Below are 27,558 nucleotides of genomic sequence, written 5' to 3' on the forward strand. Positions count from 1 at the left end.
ACTGATTCTAACTCTGTTCTGTCACCACCTGTCTAAATTATTAGACTGATTTAAGTTAACTTGGCTCTCAGTTAGCAGCAGACTGTGCCCAAAAGTAATTCATTTCCTTTATTCTCTCTTATTCTCCTTATTATCTTATTCCTTATCTTTATTCTCTTTCTCCACACCCTCATCTGTATTATAATCTCTATTCTATCAAAGCACACAGTGCTATTAAATGAGGAACTTAGTGAGAAGCTGTAAAATAAAGAAAAGTGAGAATATTAGAAATTGCCTCAAAATCCTTAGCTTTTAAAACAACTATTCCACATTAAGGATATGAAAACTTTGTGAATTTGAGTGCATAACTGCAGACAATCATTAAATAATAACCTAATCTGTATCTTCCTGTTTCGATGATATAAACTGCATAAAACCTCTTAAAAAATACTTTTTCTGAAATGAGACCTAATATAATATAGGTAACCTCTAGAACCTATAGGGAAGAGTGTTTCTAAACATAGCCTGTTTCAAAATGAATAAATGATAGCATCTAGTATATTCATTTTGGCTCTGAAAAAGTCCAGGCCCTTGGAATGTAGGTAAAGAGGAGTGAGTTTTAAAACATAGGCATTTGGGGAAATAACGAATCTGACAGTTGAGAGTTTTATTAGTGATGATTCAGAAACTTTTAAGAGTTGAAGAAACAAGTAACTTTTTAAATATAATCTTTTTAGGAAAAAAATGCTCCCTAAGCTAGTACCATAAAAATCAGGTTATTTTAATTTTTACGTATTCATTTAACTTGTTTCATTTTATCTGGAAAGACATAATTTCATATTTTTGAAAGTGATAGGCTGTTTTCAACTAGAGACAACCATGTGTAATGAAGATTCTTGAAGGTATTTTTAACTGATCATATTTCCATTCCAAATAAATACTATCTACCTGAAAAAAGAACCTCATTTCTAATCTCATTGTTGAACGTTGGCTGTAGGGAAAGAAAAGAAGTATAAAGCTTAGAGTCTCAGACATGAGGCTTTAAAGATTTTTTTTTTCAAATGGTGAATACAAGAATACAAATGTTTCAGGAAAGCAGTTCATGTTAACATTTTAAGATTTAATTAGTGCACAATTTCAACCATAAATACCAGTTAAAAACAATAAAACTGAAGTAACTATTCTATTGGTAGCATACTTGCAGTTTTTCTGCACACATGTGCAAACAGTACAGTACTGTGCTAGATGAGAATTTAATATAGTGTATTATTTAGCCTGCTGTATAACACAATATTATTAAACATTTAAAGAAACATGTAATTATTCGCATCAAAATTCACTTGCACTGTATTTGGTATTTAAAGGGAGAGGAAAAACCATTTGCCAGAGGAGGAGTTGAGTCCCAAGGTGGAGCTGTCTCTTGTGTTAAATGACACTGGCCTATTAAAGCGCTCTGATGGGGAAGGGCTTAAAGGCTGAGTCAAAAGCCAAGAAGTCTATTTACGCCTACCTCCCAGCCCTTGGCAATCTGACTAATAACAAACTGAACTAACAAGAAAGACTAGAAAGGGAGGAAAGAGAACATTGCTGCAGCTTGCATTTACAGCCTAAGAAAGCAAGAGTGATCAATCCCAGCTCTGTTACACATCTTGTTTATTTACTGCACTCGGCAGCTTGCAAATGGTTAACTATATGCAAAAAAAGTCAGCATAGCTGTGAAGTATGCCGTGAATTTTAATTGGGGAATAAAAGGACAACTGCTTCAGGATGATCTAGTATGCACTCTGCTTGAAATATTTTCAATGAAATGCTCAGCATTTTGTTTGACCAGAGGTTTTAACTTTATAAAGCGATGGGACTTGCCAAAAAGTGATATTTGAGAAGAAAGTACGTGGTGGTCGGTGTTTTCTTTTTTAATAAAGAAATTGAATTTACTTTGAACATCTCTTCCAGCTGTGCATTACAGATAACGTCAGGAAGTCTTTGCTTTACAGGTAAGATGAATGTTTCCAGGCTTTCCTTATACATATTTTTGCATTATCCCAAAGTGATTGAATTTCTGTTTGCCTCTTGAAAAAAAAATAACTTTGCATTAAAGGATATCCAGTTTCATTCTTGCTCACTGGCACAACTAATGCTGTAGCAGATGCCTGTTTTCTGTGAGCAGCAGACATTTAGTCCAACAGCTGGCTGTAGAGAAGAACAAGTAAAATAATATGCTACTATTTCTTTTACAGCATGCAGTTTGTTATGGGAAACTGAATTATTTGTGCTTTTTGAAGGGAAGATTACTTCCAAACACCATTGCTGTATTTGAAATACAAGTACAATATGGAAAGATTCTTTGTATTTTGTATACCACTTTTATTTTTTCCTGACTTGCAAATATGTAAATAGAGATTTTTTGACCTCTTTAACACTGTATCAGATTGTCAATATAGAACCACTTTTCACATTTGTGTGTATTTCTGAAAAGACTAGAAACTGTTCCCTAGGACATTTTGAAGAGCATAAAATGCACGTAAGATTTTAAAAAAATAACAAGAGGAGAGAGTCTCATCTGGAAGTTATTTACTCTTTTCTTAAGACACTGTGCCTGGTGAAATGCACAGTATTCTTTCTTGGTAATCTGTGGAAAAGTAGTTTCAGTGTTTGTGGATGCTAATCCACAAGATGAAGACTTCCAACTTCAAGCTGCTTGATTCTAAGCATAGCCCTCAGAGTTGTTTAAAATCAAACTATTTCCCTATGGAAACATTCAGCCTGCTAACTTTCCCTTTATATAGAAAGGGACTCTATTGTTTGATGTCTTTGGTTGCCTTTTACCTTTCAGAAACTTCATACTATACATGTTTTCAATAAGAAAATGTTTTCACGGAGTGAAAGTTTATTTTCAGGATTATTGATTGGATTCTGGGATGTATTATCTAATTGTGATTTTTAATTAGATTCAAAGTTCACATTCCATCCAGAAACATGAAAGCAATTATCATTTCCAAAAGTCGAATAGTTATAAGATGTGGTGTTTCTTTACCTTTCGATTTAGTCTATATAAATTTAAAGTGCAATATTTAAAAGAAGGGAATAAAATTAGATACCATTAGACTTCAAAGTATTTACCACACCACTGCTGTCATTTTAGAGTTAGAATTTTTTTTTTAATTGCTATGTCAGGTGCAGGTATTACATTTTTAAGGAGTTGGAATATGTGATATTGTTATCTTGAACTGTCATTTATTTCCTAAATTAGAGATATCCTCAAATATTTTAATATAGTGACGCTTGCTTTATAGTTCATTGTTTGCAACATTAAGCCTTATAATAAAGATCAACTGCTTAACTATGTGATGACATTCAGTGCCCTAAAACCTGGTTCAAGACCTCATTAGGGAGTCATTTGCTAGAAATTTATATGAGGCATTGTTTGTTCTTTTATAATAGCCTGAAATATGTGTTAAAGATCAATTTTTCTTCTTTATTTTTTATGATATTAACCTTATCCATAGTAGAATTTAAAAGTAGCAGTGAATATTCCACCTCTAGAAATTCAATATAAAGTGTGACTGAAGTGAAATTTGAATGGATGCCTTTAAGCATATATATCTGATACTACAAGGCTTATACAAACTGCCCTAGACAACATAGTTAAAACAAAATCTTTTATAAAGTTCAACTTTACTACATAGAGACATATTTTTTCTCAAAGTTTTTAAATAAATAATGGAATTAATAAGTATCTTAAGCCAAAATCAACGCAGGTTAAACACAGAGTTATTAGATGTTATATTGTGATATCCAGTTCAAAAACAAGACTAAAGGAAGTGTATAATGCATGCAAACATACATTCCTTCTAACGATCATCTTTGAATTCCCTACGGGTCTCTCTGCTTCTGGCTAATACCTACATATTTGTCTTTTATTGTAATCCTTCAGCCTTAGATTCATCTAGTTTGAGCTAAAAAATAAAAAAAGCCAGGGTCTTCTCAAGTATACATTTTTGTATCATATCAAAGTATCAATGGTCCATTTAGCCAGCACCCCTCATGTCTATTAAAATGCAGATTATTTGGTAGATTTGAAGACAATTGAGTTGACATTTTAAATTCTCCCTGACCTAAATTTTAGATTTTTATCACAATGCAAGTTAAAAGTAAAATAAACCTGCCAGTCATAATATTTGTAAAAAGTAAAAGAAAATGTGGACTCAGCAATGTATTTATATATTCAGAATAATAACATTTTGCCTTTTAGAGGAAAACCTATCATTTTGAAAATGTCAGATTCATCTCCTCCCTGCTCCTGGCCACTGAAGCCCATTGCTATTGCATTTTATCTTACAGAATCAGATCCATCACAGGACAACATGAAACTTTGGAGTCATCTCTTGTATTCATCTCTCCTTGCCTGTATATCGTCACAGTCCCAATCACCAATGTCCTCTGCCTCAGCCAGAGGTTCTTGTGACTCTCTTTGCAATTGTGAGGAAAAAGACAGCACGATGCTAATAAATTGTGAAGAGAAAGGTATCAAGAAGTTATCCCAAATAAGCGTGCCACCATCACGACCTTTCCACTTAAGTTTAGTAAATAATGGTTTGACAATGCTTCACACAAATGACTTTTCTGGGCTTACCAATGCTATCTCAATACACCTTGGATTTAACAATATTGCAGATATTGAGACTGGTGCATTTAATGGCCTTGGCCTTCTTAAGCAACTTCATATCAATCACAATTCTTTAGAAATTCTTAAAGAGGATACTTTCCATGGACTGGAAAACCTGGAATTCCTACAAGCAGATAACAATTTTATTACAGTGATTGAACCAAGTGCCTTTAGCAAGCTCAACAGACTTAAAGTGTTAATTTTAAATGACAATGCTATTGAGAGTCTTCCTCCAAACATATTTCGATTTGTTCCTTTAACCCATCTAGATCTTCGTGGAAATCAGTTGCAAACATTGCCTTATGTTGGTTTTTTAGAACACATTGGCAGAATATTGGATCTCCAGTTGGAGGACAATAAATGGGCCTGCAATTGTGACTTATTACAGCTAAAACTTTGGTTGGAAAACATGCCCCCTCAGTCTATAATTGGTGATATTGTGTGCAACAGCCCTCCATTTTTCAAAGGAAGCATACTGAGCCGGCTGAAAAAGGAATCAATTTGCTCCACTCCACCAGCGTTTGAAGAACACGAGGATCCTTCAGGATCATTACATCTGGCAGTAACATCTTCAATAAGTGATGGTGGCATGTCAACCAAGACCACGTCTCTTTTAAAACCACCCACCAAAGCACCAGGTTTAATACCTTATATTACAAAGCCATTCACTCAACTTCCAGGACTCTACTGTCCTATTCCTTGTAACTGCAAAGTACTCTCCCCATCAGGACTTCTAATACACTGTCAAGAGCGCAATATTGAAAGCTTATCAGATCTAAAACCTCCTCCACAAAATCCTAGAAAGCTTATTCTCGCAGGGAATATTATTCATACCTTAATGAAGTCTGATCTAGTGGAATACTTCACTTTGGAAATGCTTCACTTGGGAAACAATCGCATTGAGGTTCTCGAAGAAGGATCGTTTGTGAATTTAACAAGATTACAAAAGCTCTATCTGAATGGTAACCATCTGACTAAATTAAGTGGAGGTATGTTCCTTGGTCTCCACAATCTTGAGTACTTATATCTTGAATACAATGGCGTTAAGGAAATATTACCTGGTAGCTTCAACCCAATGCCTAAACTTAAAGTCCTCTATTTAAACAACAACCTCCTGCAAGTTTTACCACCACATATTTTTTCAGGGGTTCCTCTTATGAGGGTAAACCTTAAAACAAACCAATTTACCCATCTACCTGTAAGTAATATCTTGGATGACCTTGATTTACTGACCCAGATTGACCTTGAGGACAACCCCTGGGATTGTTCCTGTGACCTGGTTGGATTGCAGCAATGGATACAAAAATTAAGTAAGAACACAGTGACAGATGAAATACTCTGCACCTCTCCAGAGCACCTAGACAAAAAGGAATTGAGAGCACTTAACAGTGAACTTCTTTGCCCAGGTTTGGTCAATAACCCATCCTTGCCAACTCAGACTAGTTACGTAATGGTCAATACTCCTACAGCCACAACTACAGCGGACACTATTTTTAAATCACTTACCGATGCTGTACCACTATCTGTTTTAATACTAGGACTGCTGATTGTATTCATAACTATCGTGTTCTGTGCTGCAGGGATAGTGGTTCTTGTTCTCCACCGTAGGAGAAGATACAAAAAGAAACAAGCTGATGAACAGATGAGAGACAACAGTCCTGTGCATCTCCAGTATAGCATGTACGGCCATAAAACAACTCACCACACTACTGAGAGACCCACAGCATCACTCTATGAGCAGCACATGGTAAGCCCTGTGGTTCACGTCTATAGAAGCCCATCCTTTGGCTCAAAGCATCTGGAAGAAGAAGAAGAAAGGAATGAGAAAGAGGGAAGTGACGCAAAACATCTCCAAAGAAGTCTCTTAGAACGAGAAAATCATTCCCCACTCACAGGATCAAATATGAAGTACAAAGTCACAGACAAATCCACTGAATTTTTATCCTTCCAGGATGCCAGTTCGTTATATAGGAATATTTTAGAGAGAGAAAGAGAACTTCAGCAACTGGGAATCACAGAATACCTAAGGAAAAACATTGCTCAACTTCAGCCTGATATGGAGGTACATTATCCAGGAGCCCATGAAGAGTTAAAGTTGATGGAGACATTAATGTACTCAAGGCCGAGGAAGGTATTAGTGGAACAGACTAAAAATGAGTATTTTGAGCTGAAAGCTAACTTACATGCTGAACCTGACTACTTAGAAGTCCTGGAGCAGCAAACATAGAGAGTTAGAAGGCTTTTGCAGAAATGCTGTGATTCTGTCTTAAGTCTAGACCTTGTAAATAAGTGCCTTATATGAGTGTATCATCAATCAGAACTTAAGCACAGCAGTAATCCTATGGGGAAAAAAGAATAAAAAGAAACTCAGGGATAACTGGGAGAAGCCATTGCATTGTCTTCAGGCAATTTTATCTATCCCCAATAAAATAAATCCTTGCACGTAAATCATTCAAGGATTATAGTAATATTTTCCCATATACATAAAGTGTTTCATAGAAGTCCTCTTGCACATCTAAAAGGGTTCAAAATTTAAGCAACCCTTATTTTCTTGAGTTATATTACCCATGGATTAAATAGAATTGGATTTTGTCATTTAAAAAGTATACCTATATATGTAATTATAATATGTAAGAAATATATTGTTTATAAAACCAGTATATATACCACAAAAATGTAAATTCTTAGATACACCTAGTTTTCTTGCAATAAACGCAAAAGGAACTGGAACTTTAAAATTACAAATAGTAACAGTAAAGAAAAAATGGAAGGTTGAATTATATAGGCTATGAGTGGCTCAAGACTTTGAACCTTTGATGATTAAAAATGCCCCTGCTATGCTTTCTAAATTTAAAAATGGAAATGATTAACAGTTCAGGTGGAATGGATAAGAAAACTTTTTGGTTTTTCTGCACATTTTGTGTGGACAATCTTGTTAATGCTGCTGTGAATTAAGGTACGTCATTTGTGCTCAAAGTTTAATTCTTATTCTTGGGATATTTTAAAAATGCTACTGATATTCAACTGTAAATATGATTAGTGCATCTATTAAGTTTGGTTTCTTTCATAGCATTAATCCTTTGTAAATTTGAATACCACAGTAGAAATATGTTTCTTGTGGCAAGTAAGAATTTGCTGGTGTAAAACAAATAGGAAATATTATTTTATTTTTATTGATGTAAACTGGTAGTTGCCATAAATTAGTAGCAAAAGGAACATATAAAGGGTAAGTAGTTTAAGTTGCCTCAAGACTGGGACAACGTAGCTTTATTTTACAAGAAAGTATAGCTAGATTTTTATGAACTATTTATTCTGTACAGTTTTGTATATTTTTGGTTCACAAAGGTAATTATTCTTGGGTGCCTTTCAAGAAAATTAAAAATACTGCTCACTACAATAAAACTAAAATTAAAACCCTCTTTTTAAATGTGCTTTCTTCAGTTAGTCTAATCTGTAATTCAGTCAAGTCAGGATTAACGCATACACATGCACGCAGGCACACAAGCACAAACAAGCAAAAACAAGATTTCTGTTTGTCGTCACCCACACAGAAGCAGTTTCTTCACCATGTGCAAAAAGGCCATTAAGTGTCTCAATGTGATTGACGTGGAACCAAACTTTAAGTCTGACCCATGGTTTTCCCTTTCTGGCAAATCATTTTCCCACTCAATACAAATAGAAATTATTTTATTTTCTTCTTTCTGATTATAGAATCAATCATACAGCAGATTTTCACAAGGCAAAATGGATTTAAGATAATTTAGTTCTGTTTCCTGAACACCACTCAGATCCATGCACAGGGTTAGGAAGGAACATATTTCCTATGAGGAAGGATGTTTTTAATTTACTTTACACTATTTTAGTGATTCGTGAATGTTCTATTAAATGTGTTGGTCTTCAACACTCAACTTTCTGCACTACTAGCTAAATATACATTGTTTCTTTGATTTTGAATGAGAAGACTTCCCTGTTAAAAACAGTAGGAGCCTGTGTGGCACGGTATGAAGAACAGTTATGAGTTCATTATGACATCGTATCACTAAGTTTTTAAAAAATCATTGCATATATTAATATAAAGCAATAAAATATTATATATTAAAAGGTCCATTGAAAACCTAAATTTCTCCAGTAACTTTTAAGGTTGGAAAGGACAAAGATGGGAATTCTTTTTTAAATTAACACTTACTAAAAGGAAATCTGAGTGCATATGTAATGCTTATATGTTTATCCACTAAAAAATATTCAGCACAATAATGAGTAGTAAACCCTCCAAAGCATGAATTTAAATGTTACACTCGAAAGAAAAGAACAAATCAAGAGCAGAATTCATGTTATTGCTCAGTAGAGTATCTGCCAATATTTCCTGATCCTAATCAAGTGCATAGAGGTATTAGAGAGACTTAAGAAATCCCCATGCCTGCAGGATCATTGGAATGGATCCATGAATGCAGACAGAAACATGTCCTCAGGAACATTCTTCTGAGTGATGGAAATATTTTTTTTAAATCTTCGTTCATTGTATACATTTCATTCTTCAACTTAAAATCAAAGACAGAACAAAGTTGCTTATGGAGTCATGTAAAAATATCCTTCAAATTAGGTTCAACCCCAATACTGAAATCCTATAAGAGTCTGGATATTACTTACAATGATGTAGGAATAGTTATGGTTTCCAAAGAGTAAGAGTAAGGGCTTAACTCTTTAATTCATGATGGAACTTTTCTTATGTAATTTGTTTCCCTACTACAAGTAGTTGAGAGTTGGGAACTCTAGTGATGGTCTTTACCTCTTAATGGGTCTTGTGACTGGTGATAACCACTCAGAATTTTGGTTATTTTACCTGTATTTCATATGTCTTCTCCCTCCCACTACAGAATAATTTTAATTATATTCCCTGTTTGATTATTTACTTACAAGGCCAAGGTGGTCTTTTTCTGCAACTAATTGTCAGATTCAGAGTCCTAAATCCTAATTCTTCAGCCTTATTTACATTGTACCTGGGCATTCAAAAAAAATTAGACTTCTCATTAACCAAGGATTCTTTTTTTTTAAATTTAAACAGAAGTTACATTTTGTTCACTGCATATCAGGGAAAGCTCTGATTCATGTCTGAATCTTGAATGTTTGTAGTACTGTGATAGTAGTGTATAATCATACTGGATGAAACCCTTTCGATTCTGTCAATCTGTTAGACACAAATTGTATTAATGTGTATTTAACAAATTACTTTCACTAAATAACCATGAAAATACTTATTGGAAATTTATGAGTGTTCTTCAGATATCTTCCATTGATCTCCATACTGGGATGATAATTTTGTAATCTATATAAAAAAGGATTATATCAATAATGCTGATTCTCCCTCTTGAATCAATCTCATATCACAGAGGAAAGTTTTTCCTCGTTGCTCTAATAGTAAGTAAATGGAAGTAGCAGTATCATCTAAGCTGCTTTCATGCTTTGATTCAATTACTTTAAAATGCTTAAGCTTTAATCCAGGATTGACAAAAGTGATATGACTATCCCCTGTCATTAAAAAGAAAATTTTTTAATATACTGGTTTATATCTTTACATGTATTGGGTTGGCCAAAAAGTTCATTTGGGTTTTCCCGTAAGATGTTACAGAAAAACCTAAACGAAATTTTTGGCAATACATACATAATTATATATATAAATATATATGACTACATATATGTATTTTTTGGAGAACTACTAAAGATGAAATAGATAATGATAGATAGTCTCATATGTGTAATTTATTTGTATTATTTATTATTCGATGATAACTAATAGAGGTATAATCAAAGGTACTTTTAAAAGAAGAAGAATACTAATAACGCAGAATTGTTGGGCAATAATCTGGTTTTTTTTTTAACACAATCAAACAAATATATATCTAAGGGAAGATCACAATATTTCTTGTATGTAAGACTTTCTACATAATAATCTTTGGAGGAGGCTGTTCTGTACATGAAAAGGGGTATCCATGTTCAGAAAATCCTGACTATTTAGAGAAGTTTGGATCTCCTGGTAATTGGGAAATGGTTTTACAATGAATTTGAGGTTTCGTCTCTATTTCTTTTCCCTGAACACTTTGTTGGTTCAAGCATGAATGGCTGCAGTTTTCTTCTTGAGAAGATGGAATATCATACAAGGACAATCTTTTACAATAGGAAAGGAGACAGTTACAAGGAGGAGTGGTCCTATATATCTGGGCAGCCAAATCAAGAATGATCTCTTTAATGAGGAGCACACATGTGATTAAAAATACAATGTTTCTTTGTGATTTTTCAATTCCATACATCCTGAAATATAGATATTTGTCCAAATATTCCCTGAGACTTATAACTATAATAAATTATAGGACATAATAGTTGTTTATCATTGAATTGTAAGATGATTATATTATTAAAATTATATTCTTTAACAACTTTTTGTCTTATATGGAAATAAACTCCATTATCTATTCTCTAGAACCCATCTAGTTTTTTAAAGTTGAAGTTATATTTACTATACACACATCTATTCTATGTATGTGGAACATAGAGGAGACTGCCAGATGTAGAATCCTTTTCTAGCTGCTTTGAAAGTATAAACAATTAGACAAATACTCTTCTGTTAGTGAATGTCTGTCAACAGATTAGTGAATAAAGAATGGAAACAATTCAAAACAACAAACTGCACACACATACACAGAATCATTCATGTACTTCCAATTTAAATGATTTAAAATTGCACAATTTTTAAATAGAGAATTATTTCAGAAATGTGAAATATGGAAAGCAGAAGACCTGACCTTCCACAAATAATTATTACCTCTTACATCTCTAAGGCTCTACCAGTGAGAAAATTGATTATCTGTAAATGGTAAGGTATTTTGAGTTGCCTGTGTAAATCTCCAGGCGTTTCATTGTCCTGTCATCATATTTGATGTTATAAAGTTCTTGAACAGATGCTACACGCAAAATGAATCATTTTGTTGCCAAGATGAACATGTTCAATTTTAAATTCGTGGTGTTATCAGTGATGAAAGTATCATTAGTGAATGGATGTTAAATGTATTTCCATCCCTTTATTTGGTGTTATGAGCAGTCTAAAGATATATAAGTCCCCATTACTGTGTTTTCATGACTCATACTGTTATAAGTTAATATACTGATACATGGTAGAATAAGAAAAGGAACAATAAAGTTCAGAGGAGTCATGATTCTGGAAGAATAAGATCAGTTTAAGTGCTACGTATGATTTCATAAATTAAGGCTTTCAGGGACATGTTTTGGGCCTATTCCTAGCATTCTGAAGTATTTTGGCTTAGAAATATATATCTGAAAACATTGTATTATGATGCAGGAAACACAATTCCAAGATAACAGCACATCATCAACTTCTAGAGTTTATTCTAATTTTCTCATTTTACAAATAAAGGAGTTTGCCTTACATTACACAGTTAGTAAGAGTAATAAGGCCAGAATTGGAATGCTTTCTTATTGTTGTTGTTTACTTTGTTTTGTTTCATTCTCAGGGCACTGGTCTTCACCAGACTGCCTGTCATGACAATGAATATTTACAGGCCATATAGAATCATAAAGAATGTATGTCTTACCCTTGCACATACTTTGCTTCTGTGTTTAGGTAGGACACTCAACTTCATGGAAGAAAAAATAGATGTTTGAGTAACTTTAGACATGGGTTATGTAATTCTAAATTATTCAAAATGGTATAAAAGCACATTTTAGATGCAGCTAGAAAAGTGCTGAATGAGTTAGTGAATTAGGACAACACACACATGTGGCAGACAGAAACTTATTATGCAGTTTTTTATAAATTCAGAATTACTATTTAATCAATATTCTTATATTTTCCAAACACAATTTTTTAAGAATGTAATTTCTGTCATATTTCTTAGAATCAAGCATAGACAAAAAATACAATGGGTATAGTTCTCATAATATTTCATTGATTTAAAACTTCACGTACACACAATATGTAATATAAGTGTTGTTAGAATTATGATACATATAGAGATTATGGTATCGGATATTGGTATTTTCACTATTCCATTTTCTAAGATCTCTGCCTGAAGTGACTACATCTATGTGGTAATGCTTGTAAGTTAAAATAAAGATAATTATTTCAATGAATTTATCATTGGAATACTAGAAAGACAGCTTTATAACATTAAGGATTATATTTTTCTTTTTTAGTAAAATTTTATTTTAGAGCAATTTTAGGTTCACAGCAAAATTGATCAAAAAATGCAGAGTTCCCATATATCTGCTGGTCCCACAAAAGCCAAGCCATCCCCAATGTGAACATTTTATGCCAGAGTGGTACAGTTTTTATAATTGATTAATCTACATTAATACATTTTTATCACCCAAACTCATTGGTTTACATTAGGATTCACTGTAGATGCTGTACATTCTATAGGTTTTGACAAATGCATAGTGATATGTATTCACTATAATGGTATAATACAGCATATTTTCACTCCCCCATAAATCCACTGTGTGTTGTCTGTTCATCCCTCCCTGGCAACCACTGATCTTTTAACTGCTTCCAGAGTTTTGCCTTTTCCAGAATGTCATATAGTTGAAATCGTACACTATGCAGACTTTTCAGATGGACTTCTTTCACTTAGTAATAAGCATTTACAATCCTTTCATATGTTTTCGTGGCTTGATTCCTCATTTTGTTATAGCGCTGAATAACACTCAATTGCCTGGATGTGTCACAGTTTACTTATCCGTTCACCTACTGAAGGATGTTATGGTTGTTTCCAAGTTTTGGAAATTTTGAATAAAAATGCTATAAACATCCGTTTGCAGGTTTTCATGAGGACATAAGTCTTTGACTCATTTGGGTAATACCAAAGAGCATAAATCTCAGATCATAAGATAAGAGTATGTGTAGCTTTGTAAGAAAACACCAAACTGTCTTCCAAAACGGCCAATTTGGAGTCCCTCCAGCAGCGAATGGGAATTCCTGTTGCTCCACAACCTCACCAGCATTTGGTGGTGTTAGTGTTCCAGATTTTAGGAATTCTAATAGCTCTGTAGTGGTATCTCATTGTTTTAATTTGCCTTTTCCTGATGTCATATGATTTAGACCATCTTTTCGTGTGCTGTTTTGCCATCTGTATATCTTCCTTGATGGGGTATCTGTTAAGCTCTTCAGCTTAAATAAGGTGAGTTGTTTTAAAATAAGGTGAGTTGTTTTGTTATTGTTGAATTTTAAGAGTTTTCTGTGTATTTTGGATAATGCATCTTTATCAGATGTCTTTTGTAAATATATTTCCTAGTCTGTGGCTTGTCTTCTAACTCTCTTGACAGTGTACGTCACAGAGCAGACATTTTTAATTTTAATGAAATCCAGCTTATCAATTATTTATTTTATGGATTATGCCTCTTGTGGTATCTATAAAGTCATTACCATATTCAAGGTCACCTAGATTTTCTCCCATGTTATTTTCTAAGAGGTTTTTGGTTTTGTGCATTATATTTAGGTCCATGATCCATTTCCATTTTGAGTGAATTTCCATGAAAGATGTAAGGTTTGAAATCAGATTCTTTTTTTTTTTTTTGGCATGTGAATGCCCATTTGTTGAAATAATACGTTGGTTTTTTTAAATCATATGCAATTTAAAATGGATTGTTTCATTATTTACAATATAATTTATTTTAGTCTCTATATTTTTATTTATTTAAAAAATTTTTATTGGAGTATAGGTGATTTACAATGTTGTATTAGTTTCTGCTGTATAGCAAAGTAAATGAGTTATACATATACATATATCACTCTTTTTTAGATTCTTTTCTCATATAGGCCATTACAGAGTATTGAGTAGAGTCCCTTGTGCTATACAGTAGATCCTTATTGGTTAACTATTTTATATATAGTAGTGTGTATGTGTCAATCCTAAACTCCCAGTATATACCCCCACTGTATCCTACCCCCTGGTAACCATAACTTGTTTTCTACATCTGTAGTCTCTATATTTAATCCTTGAGTGCCATTAACACTACATATTATGTCTGACAAGGCATAACATATAAGAGAGAAAAATGTCAAGTTATAAAGATTAGTATCATTGGGCCTGAATTTCCTGAAGCCACAGTGTTGAATGTGAATGTAAAACAGTGAGCTTAGCAGGACTCTTCTTAGCAGTGTCCTTTATAAGGTTTGTATTATACCCAGGAGTTTTTTAGTACAATTCTGTACCTTTTTGTTTCAGCTGGAGTCATATGGCAAATATGTTTCTTTATGATTCATCTTTTATATATATTCGGATGGAAACCAGGCAAAATATTCACAATTTGGAAGGAATATGAGAAATATATGAGAGTAATATGAGAAAAAATGTCACTCCTCAGGAATGCTACATTTAGTGAATTAGGAAAGTATTTGCTCTCCACTAGAAAGAGTACCTGCACTATTGATGCTTAAGAGCTGTGTGCCATTGCTGCATATAATACCCAAAAGCCTGGAAATAACTGATCTCTAAATCACAGAAAATTACTTTCTTCCCAGCTCTCATATTGAGTTACATAATCATAGGAAAAGAATCCATCAAAATAGGAATGTAATGATTCATAGTGCCAGCATTGGGTAAAAATGTTAGTCTCAGCACTTCTAGGGAAGACATTAAAAAATGAAGCAGCTAGCAATAATGTACATGCATATATGTGTTAATGTATAAAGACATGTAAAATAATCTCAAAATAAATTTTCAAAATTATATTTATGCAGTTCACAGGTCCAAAAACATTGCCAGTGATGCCTAAATGATTCAAGATGAGGTAATGTCCAAATCCATATCACATTATATATCCGGATGTGATTAGACTTCAGTTTTACTACAGGGTCATAGTTCACCAAACAATTTCCTGTTGCCTTTGTCAAAGTTAATACTGCCTTTTCTGTATTGCTACTACCCTTCTCTGAAAAATTCCAGATTAAAGGGGTACATTATATCTGAGTTTCTTTAGCTGATTTTTTTTCCCTCTACAATACATTTTTTTTTAAACCCTAGAGGAATAGAATTCTAAAGGAAAATAATTACAAATGACCTTGACCTTTTCACTTGAAAATTAACTTCTCTGATAATCAGTCCTCTTGCTTTGGACTTCAGTAAAATAATAATGCAATGACACTTAATTGTGTAATTAGTATTAAATTCAAAGGAAAGATGAATTGATCTGGGACTAGTGTTTCATCCTGGGATATTTATTCCTTTCAAAAGCACATTTTTGTTACCCTTTTCTCTAGTGTATGAGTCACACATAGCTACAGCAATAAAACTTCAAATAGAATTTTTAAAAAAGCATTTAACTGTTGTAGCTCTCAAAAATTGTTGATGACTCAACCTTTTGTGACTCAATTACAAGAAGAGAGGTTATTAACTGATATGTGAAGATATGTGAGGATCTTATATTTGTAGATCTTGTTTAGAGAACAATTATTGTTTAGAAAGATTAAATGAATATAATGCAGCATTTTGGCTGGGAAGACATATATGTATGTAATTCACAGAGGTGGCAGATTCTGAACGATACTTCATTTGTCAGTCATTGTGACTATGCTAATTAAAGATGAGAAATTTTTAAAAATCTAAAATAAAAAGCAAAAGAACAATAAAGTTTATAGTTTAAATTACACAGAAAGTTTCAGGAAAAATGATAATGAGAGTCAGAATTACCTACAATCAATCCTACGAAATTTTATGATTTTTTCATTATCATTATTTGGAGCCAGACTTTAATTCACTGGATGTTTAAATTGTGGTAATAAAAGGAGTCTCACAAATTGATCGCAAGTGATCTGCAGAATAAAGGAATTTCCAATCTTTCATTATTTTTACGAGAAATATTGTTGGATTAAGTGAATCTATTCCCTCAAACTTAATTTTAGTTCACAGCATCAATTTTATAAACAAAGACAAAATCTCAGCTGCTAATAAAATTGTCATTGACTGTTTTATGTTTGATCTCTTATCCAGAGTTGAACATGCTATACAGATAAAAGGAGGCTGGCAAGAAAGAAAGTATAAACACACAGATAATTAGCCTGTGAAGACTTTCAACTGAATCATCCTTTTTCTAAATAGTTTTGTCAAGATATCTGGTTAGTTTAAGAAAACAATATCTAGATATACTGAGTGGTAAAATGGAAAGTGCATATACTATCCAAGGAGAATTAATATTTGTAAAAGACAAGAAACACATTGTACATCTATAAAATCCAAAATGATAATTTATACTGTTTTAATAACTTTGGAAATATTATAATTTTTTATAAAATAACAAAAGATATTCTAATCTAATATTAAAGAAAAATTAAAATTATCATACTTCTTAATTGGAGAGGAGCTAATAAAGAAATTGCCATTTTGACTATATCCATTGCTGTGATAAACAAGATTTAATGCCTCTTTATTTTATTCTTTTTAATTTTGAAATCAAAGCCAAACTCTTAAGTAATATACATATCAAATGCAAACTATCTCATTTACATTTCATTTAAGCAGTACTTTTCTCACTATTACATTGCTATTGCATTTGTCTGGACAGGTTTTTTCATTTCTGTTTCACTATTAAAGATGGTGCTTGGTCCAGTGACTGAAGTAATGAGCACTTAAGAATGTGGACTTTGGATGGTGTCAAATGGTTAGCACCACTGCTGGCAATAGTATGAGTAGATGACTGCATTTATTCACTTTTTGAGATATTCCTCACACATATATTGAAGCTATTCTCTCCTGGGTACTTAGAACTTTAGGCATACAATGTGGGTGAAAAGGAAGCCTCAGTGAGGCTGCTGGGAAGACTTGTTCATGGCAGGGTCACCATTGCAGCAAGAGTTGGGCTTTCTGACGTGGATTTCAACATCAGCTTCCATTCAAGTAATTCCCTTTAACCTTGAATGACCTGAATTCTATTAAGAACCTAGGATCCTTCTAATATGTCCTTAGGTCATGACTAAACTGAGAAAATAAATGCAATGCAACAGTTTGCTCCAAAAGGAACAGGTCTTTACATAGCAGTAAGGCCAGTTGATCACAGAACATTTCCTAACATTTTAGTTAGGAAATTAGAAGAGTTTTTATGAAACAGAATTTATTTTTATGTAGGCATTTACTGACATTTAAGTATATCCAAGGGTATGGAAGTTTGATTTTAAAATGTAATTGAAGTATATTAGTTCAATAAGTCCTGCTCACCTTACTGAGTGCAAATTATAGGCTGAAGCACTATAGAGTATAAAATGTTTAAAAAAATAACAAGTTTTATTCTTCCAATAGCTTTTCATTTTATAAGAGAGACTTAGCACCCCATCCAAAATACCTAACTAGCTATGATTAATTTTGTATGAGCAATTTACTCTATGCAAGTGTCTTTCAAACTTCAGTATTAACAAAATTCCCCCACCACTTTTTAATCATTAATAGAAAATTGAAAATTAGATTATATATGTTTCTGCAGCTAATCCAAGTCTTTTCCACATTTCTCAAAATTTAAACACAGATTAAAGAATAATTTATTTGCACTGTATTCAGAAACTCAAAAACTGACTCTTCTTTAGCCAAAAGACCTATAGATTCTTTTCTGAACATTTTGCGCATATTCCTATATTATATCTTTGGTTTATGCTATTCCTTCTGTTTCTAAAAGGCTCAGCCCATGACTTCCCTTCTCAATGAGTCTTGCCATAATAGCCTCAATAATTTTCATTAGACACTAGAATATACTGCCTTATATAGTTATCTTTCTTGTTATTATCCAATCTCTGTGTCTAGATTTCGAAGCCTTTGATGTCAGGAGGTATATTTTATACTTCCTTGTGTTCCCACATTTAACTGAGGAGTATATACATGGCAGGAGCTCAAACATATATCCATAATTATATAGTAGGTAATTTTTGTTCTTTGTCAAACTCCATCAACTGTTTGAAAAAAATGTTTTTTCCTTGGAATATCATCATTGTTGAAAATTTGTATTTGAAATATTCTTTAATCACTGACCCATGTGTACTAATTCACTAGGAAATATTAATTTGATACTACCACTGTCATCTTCTAAGAAATGAAAGGAATAGGAATTTGTTCCTGTTAACATGTATATTCTATATTCCAAAATCTATTGGAGAAGAAAATTATAAATATTCTCTGGGAATGTTTGATTAGTTCATTAAAAATTATTATAATGAGAACACTTAAGATGAAATTTACCCTCTTCACAGATTTTTAAGTATATAATGTAATATTGTTAACTATAAGCAAAATATTGTACAGCAGAACTTATCCATCTTGCATAACTGAAACTTTATACCTCTTGATTAGCATCTCCCCACTTCCCCCTCCTTCCAGCCCCTAGCAACCACCATTTTGCTCTCTGCTTTGCTTCTATTAGTTTGACTATTTTAAATACCTCATATAAATGGAATCATGCAGAATTTGTCCTTCTGTGACTGTCTTATTTCTTAGCATACTATACTCAAGATTCATGCATGTTGTAGCAAACTGCAGGATTTTCTTTTTCAAAGGCTGAACAATATTTCATTGTGTGTATATATCATATTTCCTTTATCCTTTCATCTGTCATGGACAGTTGGTTGTTTCCACATCTTGACTATTATGAATAGTGCTTCAATGAACGTGGAGGCGCTAATGTTTTTTCAAAAATCTTGATTTCAATTCTTCTCGATAAATACCCAAAAGTGGGATTTCTGAATCATGTGGTAGCTCTATTTTTAGTTTTTGAGAAACCTGCATAGTAGTGGTGGGAAAACTGTATATCCACATGCAAAAAAATTGAATTGAACCCTTATCTTACATCATACAAGAAAGTCAATGTATAACAGATTAAAGACATTAAGGTAAGTCCCTGGAACTGTAGCACTCCTAGAAGAACACATAAGATAAAAGCTATATGCATTGGTCTTGGCAATGATTTCATAGTTGTGATGCCAAAAACACAGGCAGTAAAAGCAAAAATAGACAAGTTGGATTTTTATCAAACTAGAATGCTTCTGCGAAGCAAAAGAAACAGTCAAACAAATGAAAAGACAACCTATAGAATGGGAGAAAATATTTGTAAACCGTACATCTGATGAGGGGTTAATGTCCAAAACTATGCAAGGAACACCTACAACTCAATAGCAAAAATAGCTAATAACTAGATTAAAAAATGAGCTAAGTACTTGGATAGACATTTCTCCAAAGAAGACATACAAATGGCCAACATGTATATGAAAGTGTGCTCAAAAATCACTAATCATCAGAGAAATGCAACTTACAAACCACTATGAGATATCACCTCAAACTTTTCTAGATGGCTATCATTAAGAAAACAAAACCAAAAGGTCACAAGTGTTGATGAAGATGTTGAGAAATTGAAACACATCCACTATTGATGGGAATTCAAAAGGTGCAGCCATTTATAGAAAAAAAACTATATTTTACTGAGAAATTTTAGCATCTTGGTGATGGTGATTTAAGACAATAGCAGAAGATAAGATTACCTATAATTTTACTCTTTTTTCCTAAAATTCTTATATTGTGTGAGGATGGTGACTTACTGTCTTGCAACTTAGAATTGTCTATTTGGTCAATTGATTAAGAATGCAGGTGTTGCAATAGATTGGTTGTTAAAGAAATTGAGAAAAACAGTTTATTCTGTTATATTCCGGTGATATTATAGCATCTATCTTCTCATGTTAAAACACTAAGCGTTTTAATTTATTAGCATATTACCTTCAGATTATTATAGATTATTAAAGATCATAGCAAGAAAGTATTTTTGAAGACAGTAGTGACATCAAGGATTGTGTTTTATTTATAAACTAGTTTTGGAGAATTTACAAAATAAGGATACACAGCAAGGAAGAAAAAACTTGTGAGAGAGTGTTTTAATTGAAGTTCTTTTAAAATGTTTGATTCAGATTTGCCAAATTAAACAAAGATGTCAATGGACAAATGCAGTGTAAATAGTTCTATGCTTTAATGCATTCTGTAATTGCTGATGTCACACCTGCCTTCCAGGGAAAGGTATAAAACATAAGAAAAGTGAAAAATTATTCCAGAAATTGTTAAAGCTACTATTCACTGATGTGTTAGGATCAGTATTAGTGAGAGGTCATAAGGTTGTTGACAAAATATTTGGAATCAAAAGCCGAGAAATAACAATGAGTTGGAAGAGACTGAAGCAAATGTAGGAAAGGTATTTTTTCAGGTTATCTACAAGCAGTAAATAGAAAATCTGATAAAACTTTCAGCCACAAATAGTTAAGCATACATGTAAAACAAAAGTAATTTACTCTATCCTAATATATAATATTAATACTGTATTGAATTAGCTTGCTATTAAATCATAAAAACATTGGAATATAAATCTTTGTTTTTTACTTTATTATATAGTTATTCCGTACTTGAAGAACATTAAATTTCTATAAACCATGATATGAGAAGATTTTCATATATGTCTATTAAATTTGTTATAATTTGTCTTCTTAGTGTGCAAAGTCTTAATTTTGTTTTTTTGGATTGATTTGCCTTGAGAATACTTTGAAATATTTTAACTTTCTAACTGGGTCCAAATATTTTGCATATTTCTAAGTGATAAATTATAATAGGCACTTAAGACATTTTTATTCACGATTTTCTTTTTGCAGAATACAATGGGGTTTATTTTTGTTTACTTTGATTTTTTTCAAGTTTTTTAGTAATCATTTGATTCTTTATTTAGATACGCCTCATAAATAATGTGATATGTCCTCAGAAGAAAAAATACAAAATCTTGATAAAGTCACTTGATAAAGTGACCTGGGTTAAAATACATATTGGAAAAGACTGCGCAAAAAAAAGAAAATGGTCAGAAGAACCTAGGGGCAAGACGGGAATAAATATGCAAACCTACTAGATAATGGACTTGAGGATACGGGGAGGGGCCAAGGGTAAGCTGGGACAAAGTGAGAGAGTGGCATGGACATATATACACTACCAAACGTAAAATAGATAGCTAGTGGGAAGCAGCCGCATAGCACAGGGAGATCAGCTCGGTGCTTTGTGACCACCTAGAGGGGTGGGATAGGGAGGGTGGGAGGGAGATGCAAGAGGGAGGAGATATGGGGACATATGTATAACTGATTCACTTTGTTATACAGCAGAAACTGACACACCACTGTAAAGCAATTATACTCCAATAAAGATGTTAAAAAAGAAAAACAAAAAAGCAACAAAAAAACAAGGTGCCAGTCAAGTGAATGCGGAAAGATGCTAAAAATGATTGCACTGAATAAATATTATGATCATTATTTTGGACTCACTGAGCATGATGCCTCTTATTCTGCAATTGATTTCTGTTTCCTACTAAAGTTGTTGCAATGTCCTTCTCTTATTTAAATATCCCATAATAAAAGCGCCATGTCTGCTGAACACTCTTGCTATTATAAATTGAAGCGTTCCTTGTATTCATCAGATCATCATAAGTTATGCTTATGATCCCTGCTGACATGGATCTCAGGATATCATTAACACTCTTGATGGGTGGTAATGGCTCTAAAGAGAAGCAGAGATACCTTTTGGTTTTTAAATTGAATTTTTATAGTAGCAGCTCCTTGTCTGTAAATTGTGTTCTTCTTGTAGGAGGTCTACTTTCAAGATTTATTTGACTTTATTCTAAGTTGATTTACATTTCATTTTCTTGGCTTTTTATGTTTTCTAGTTTTCTTGCTAACTGACAATTCATGTCTAGCTCTACTAGTACAGTTAAGAGGCACTGTTCATGAGTGATCATTTATGATTTAAATAGGTCAAATATACCTGAGATGCTGGAAGCAGTTAACAAAACTATTAAATACAATATGTGACATTTCCAAATTATTATTTTTTTTTAAACATCTTTATTGGAGTATGATTGCTTTACAATGGTGTGTTAGTTTCTGCTTTATGACAAAGTGAATCAGCTACGCATATACATATATCCCCATATCTCCTCCCTCTTGAGTCTTCCTCTCACCCTCCCTATCCTACCCCTCTAGGTGGTCACAAAGCACTGAGCTGATCTCCCAGTACTTGGATCTAATTGGAGGTTTAGAGTCAGTATAATTTTAAGTGTCTCAGTTAAAAGACTCTAAAAATCTATACTTTTTCTATGCCTTTAAAATACATTTGCCAAAAAGCTTTTAAAAATGTTATTATAGGTATTAAAATAAAACACCTTAATAATTAAATGTATTGTCCTTTTATTTTCTAACACGATAGTTCTTTAAAAATAAGGCATCTTTGGTAGTTGGCCACAATCTGTTAAACATTCTCCAGGAGAAATTTCTGGAGTTAGATTTTTTTTCAAAAAATGTTATTTCTGGTGTTCTCTACTCTCACCTTTTTTTCTGTACTGTGACATTGGCCTGCCCATTGTTCTGTCTACATCACTGCTATTATACACAACATTTACGATGAACTTTAAAAAAATGTCCTTGGACAACTGTGGTTCCAAAGGTTAATTTTTTTTTTCAAGATGTAATAAATCAAAATAAACAAAGCCCCTCTTCCTTCCCCAGTCTGATCAGATCTGATCTTCAGACTTTTTACACTTGACTCTCTCTCTGCCAGAAAATACTTCTCTCTTCGCTTTGAATGGACAATGCTACCTCATTTATTAGTTCTAACCTCAGACTTGCCCAAAGTTCCATCCTGGACAAAATCCTTGGGTGTATACACTCACTTAAGACTATATACCCCTTTTCAAGCACTAATAACACTTATACTTTTATACTTATTTGTGTATTTGCTTGATTAAAACCTCTTTTTCCCTAGTAGACTGTGAGCTCCAGAAAGTCATATTGTTTCTTTTCTTGCTCACTATTTTATTTCCAGAAGCCAATGCAAGATACAACATTTAACAGACACTGGATGAATGTGTGAAGAATGAAGGAACAAATGAAATTTAAAGTTTTCAGAAAGCAGGTTTCATTAGGCATAGAAACCTGGCAAAAAATTATATCCAAAATACAGAAATTTTAAAACCCACAATTTTCATACCACTGGAAAGACAGCTTTGGAACATAATTTATGGCTAAGATGAATTCATGTCTCCTGTGTGCTGGCTGAATAATTCTGGTCAATGTGTTACTAGGTGGAAACTCTAGCTTCCTTATTTCTAAAATTGGAATAAAAAAACACACTCAGTGCTGAGCAGGAGGCTATTCTGCGTGTTAAATGAACAATGTATATAAATATTTAACATCATGTCTGCTGTATCGAACTTAATAGACATAATCTATTAACATTTTCACCAATGCTCATCAAATGTCAATACGAGCTAGCCACCATGTTGTATGGATAATAATGATCGCCTGCCTTTGACTTTAATGAGGAAGCTATGATTTAATGAATAGTTAAGTAATAATTAGATTATAAAAAATACAGTATAACCATTTCTTTGGGAAAAGAAAAAAAGTATCTATTAATCATGGAGAGTCAGCAAAGAATACAATGAATAAATAAATAACACATACTCTAAACACATACTCTAAACACTCCTCTAAAAGAGTAAAAGAGTATTGTTCGCATACTGAAAAGTGCCAAAATGTTTCACATAGGAAAACAAGCGTACCTTAGAGAGAAATTATGAGCAATAGAAATCGATATTGTTAAGTGGGTTGAGCCCCAGCGTCACTATGCCATTTTAAGCCAAGTACAACTGTGATGAAGCACTAAACATGGACCAAATGCTCCTCACGTTATCACAGAAATGTGGTTAGCATAAACATTTTAGAAAAATGTCAACAGAATTTAACAAACCAATAATTAGCTGGTTCACATGAAATAGAGAGTGAAGTCCCAGTTTACTATCATTTTCATGGAACTATTCACTAAAGATCTGGTATTAGTTTTCTATTATTGCTCAACAAGTTATCCCCCAAATTAGAAGCTTAATACAGTAGGCATTAATTATTCACTGTTTCTGTGGGTCAGGATATCATAAGCAGCTTTGGTTCTGGGTCTCTCACTAGGTGACATCAAGGTATTGACTGGGGTGCTGTCCTTTGAGGGTCTGACTGTGACTGGAGGGCCTGCTTCCTACATAGCTCACTCTACATAGCTCACCCTTGTGGATGTTGACAGGATGTCTCAGTTCTTTGCAATGTGTCCTTCTTTGTGGTGCTACTGAAGGGTCCTCACACCAGCTGGCTTCCCCAGAACAAGTGATACAAGAGAGAAACATGTACACCACAATGTCTTCTATAACCTCACCTTGGAAACCACACACTGCTATTTCCTCAATACCCTAGCAGTTCCATAAGTCAGTCCTAGGTAATATGGGAGGAGAAGAGAAAACGGTGTTAGTATTATGAAGCAGTAATCAATGGGAGTCACCACAGTCTTGGATCATTTAGCAGTTATAGTTACAATAAAATGCAATTAGTGATATAATTTTGGAGATTCTGAATTGCATTCTACTAAAATTACTTTATGAAATGAGATTCTATGGGTTATGTTAACATTAACAGTAGGATAAATAATGTGTTTATTTGTACTCATATTTGATAGTCTTAATCTATCAATATTCCATTCCATTCTCCACAGTACACTGAGAATCATCTTCAAAGTTATAAAATAAATATTTTCATTTCCTTTTTGTGAAAAGAAAATGCACTCAATGGCTTGCCATTCTCAAATGAACTAATTATGTATTATCAACTACCATCCGTATAACTGAGCTTGATAATATAAGGTAGTGAAGGGGATTCATGCTTTGTATTCTATACAACTCAATGTGTTCACATACTGGACTATTGAAAGATGTCTGTGGAGCGTTATAGCATGTGACCCTTCCTAACTCACTCAGGCCAATTACCAGTCGAATCTAAGGGTAGATTAATATCTTCCACTAAGAACACATTTTATTCTAATTGGTTTAGAAATAACTGTGCTGCAAGTACAGGATAAGAATAATAGTGAATGAGATTGCCAGCTTCCAACCAGCCTAGCTAGCTAGATTCTTGTTATTTTTTGTTTGTTTCTTTCTTTTCCCTCAATATTTCAGAAAGCCAAAAATCAAATTGATTTCATTTCTTCCTAAGAAACAGCCTGAATGTGATGAGAGCAAACACTTAAAATTTCGGTTGGTCAAGGAGCCTCGAAAAATCTCACCTAAATGATCATCATCATGTGTACCAGGGTATTCATCCCCATGTTGATCTGAAGTAATGTTCAGCTTTGAATACAACTGCTTGAATTACACGTCTTCCATTTCTAGGGAAAAAATGTGGCTTGCATGTATTCTTATTGACTTTCTCTATGCAATTTTCTTCAGAGGCATTTCATCAATACAGAACCTTTGCAGAGTACCAGTATATATCTCAGAGTTAGTCATCTCTTTAGGATCCATAAATATTAGAGTGCATGCTTCTGGGTGCAGGCATACTTATTAAATGGTCCAGTTTCTTTGATCTAGAGGTCTGCTCTAATGCTCTGATGCCACAAGATGTGAAGCATCTGTTACTATCCATCAGTGACTAAGAGGATTTATGGCTTTCCATTAATCAACTGGAAGAGAGGTCTATTTATTCACTTAGATGGCAGGTCCTCTGTGATTACAAGAAGCACATGAAGAGAGGGAACACAGTTTCACGAGAGCGAAGCACAAAGACAAGTAAATGACTGACAAATAAGTTAAGAGGGAAACATGTAACATCACATCCCAGGAGGCCTCCCAGATTTTTGCTTTTGTAATAACTTCTTTACATAAGGAAATATTTTTATAGGACAGTGATATATTAACTCTATCACTTTCAACTTTCATTTTTAAAGAGCTCTGCTACATATGTAATTCCTTAAAGTGTTTTCAACATTTAAAAAATAACTTTTTTGTTAAAAAAAGAGGAAGCCTGAAAGCCTTGCCCTTCCACTTAACATCACTACAGATTAATTTCTAGCTACTTCCTTTTTTATTTAAGAGTGTGAGAAATTTGTTGAGAGAGTATACACATGCATGCACATTTATTTGGTGGCTAAAAGTTAAGACATTTTAAATATTAAAAAACAACAAGCTAATAATAAAATGGAAAAATCATAATAGTATTCATTACTTTTTAAAAACAATCTCTCCAAGTGGGATTTTTTTTCAGCTACAAACAGCTGGTTAAACATTCAGAAATCAATTAAGGTAATCCATCAAATGAAATGGGTAAAGAAGAAAAAAATCATATGGTCGTATGAATAGATGCAAAAAAAGTCATTTGAAAAAATTCAAATTCCATTCATGATAAACAATCTCAGAAATCTAGGAAAAGGCAGAACTTCCCCAACTTGATGAAGAACAACTAAAAAATCTATAACTAACATCATACTTAATGGTGAAAAACTAGAGGAAGGAATAGGTAAAACTGCATTTTTCACAGACTATATGATTTTCTATTTAGAAAATCCCAAATAATAGAAAACAAAAAACACACAAAATCCTCCTGGAACTAATAAGTAATTATTTCAATGTTTCAGGTTATAAAGATAATATACAAGAGCTAATAGCCCTGTATAAAGAAAAGCAATGAACAGTAGGAATTTAAAATTTAAAAAACACAACATCATTTACATTAGTAGAAATGAAGGAAAGGAAGGAAGGAAGGAAGGAAGGAAGGAAGGAAGGAAGAAAGAAAGGAAGGAAGAAAGAAAGGAAGAAAGAAAGAAAGAAAGGAAGGAAGGAAGGAAGGAAAGAAAGAAAGAAAGAAAGAGAGAGAAAGGGGTAGGGAGGCAGGGAGGAAGAAAGACCTAGGTATAAATTTAATAAATTATGTGCAAGGTCTATAGGAGGAAAATGGAAAACTCTGATGAAAAAATCAAAGATGATCTAAATAAATGCACAGCTATTACAGATTCATGCATGGAAAGATTCAATATTAAGATGCCAGT

At 33.1% G+C, this 27,558-nt stretch overlaps 1 protein-coding gene across 1 annotated transcript; it reads left to right on the forward strand.

The window, feature by feature from the left end:
* The first annotated feature begins 1,452 nt into the window (after positions 1–1,452).
* Positions 1,453–11,007, forward strand: SLITRK6 (SLIT and NTRK like family member 6). The gene is made up of 2 exons (XM_067712985.1): positions 1,453–1,973; positions 4,321–11,007. Exon 2 carries the CDS (start codon positions 4,344–4,346, stop codon positions 6,870–6,872), a length of 2,529 nt encoding a protein of 842 aa, XP_067569086.1. The 5' UTR covers positions 1,453–1,973; positions 4,321–4,343; the 3' UTR covers positions 6,873–11,007.
* Positions 11,008–27,558: the final 16,551 nt, after the last annotated feature.

The sequence above is a fragment of the Pseudorca crassidens genome, chromosome 18, assembly GCF_039906515.1.
Source record: "Pseudorca crassidens isolate mPseCra1 chromosome 18, mPseCra1.hap1, whole genome shotgun sequence".
Classification (NCBI taxonomy): Eukaryota; Metazoa; Chordata; class Mammalia; order Artiodactyla; family Delphinidae; genus Pseudorca; species Pseudorca crassidens.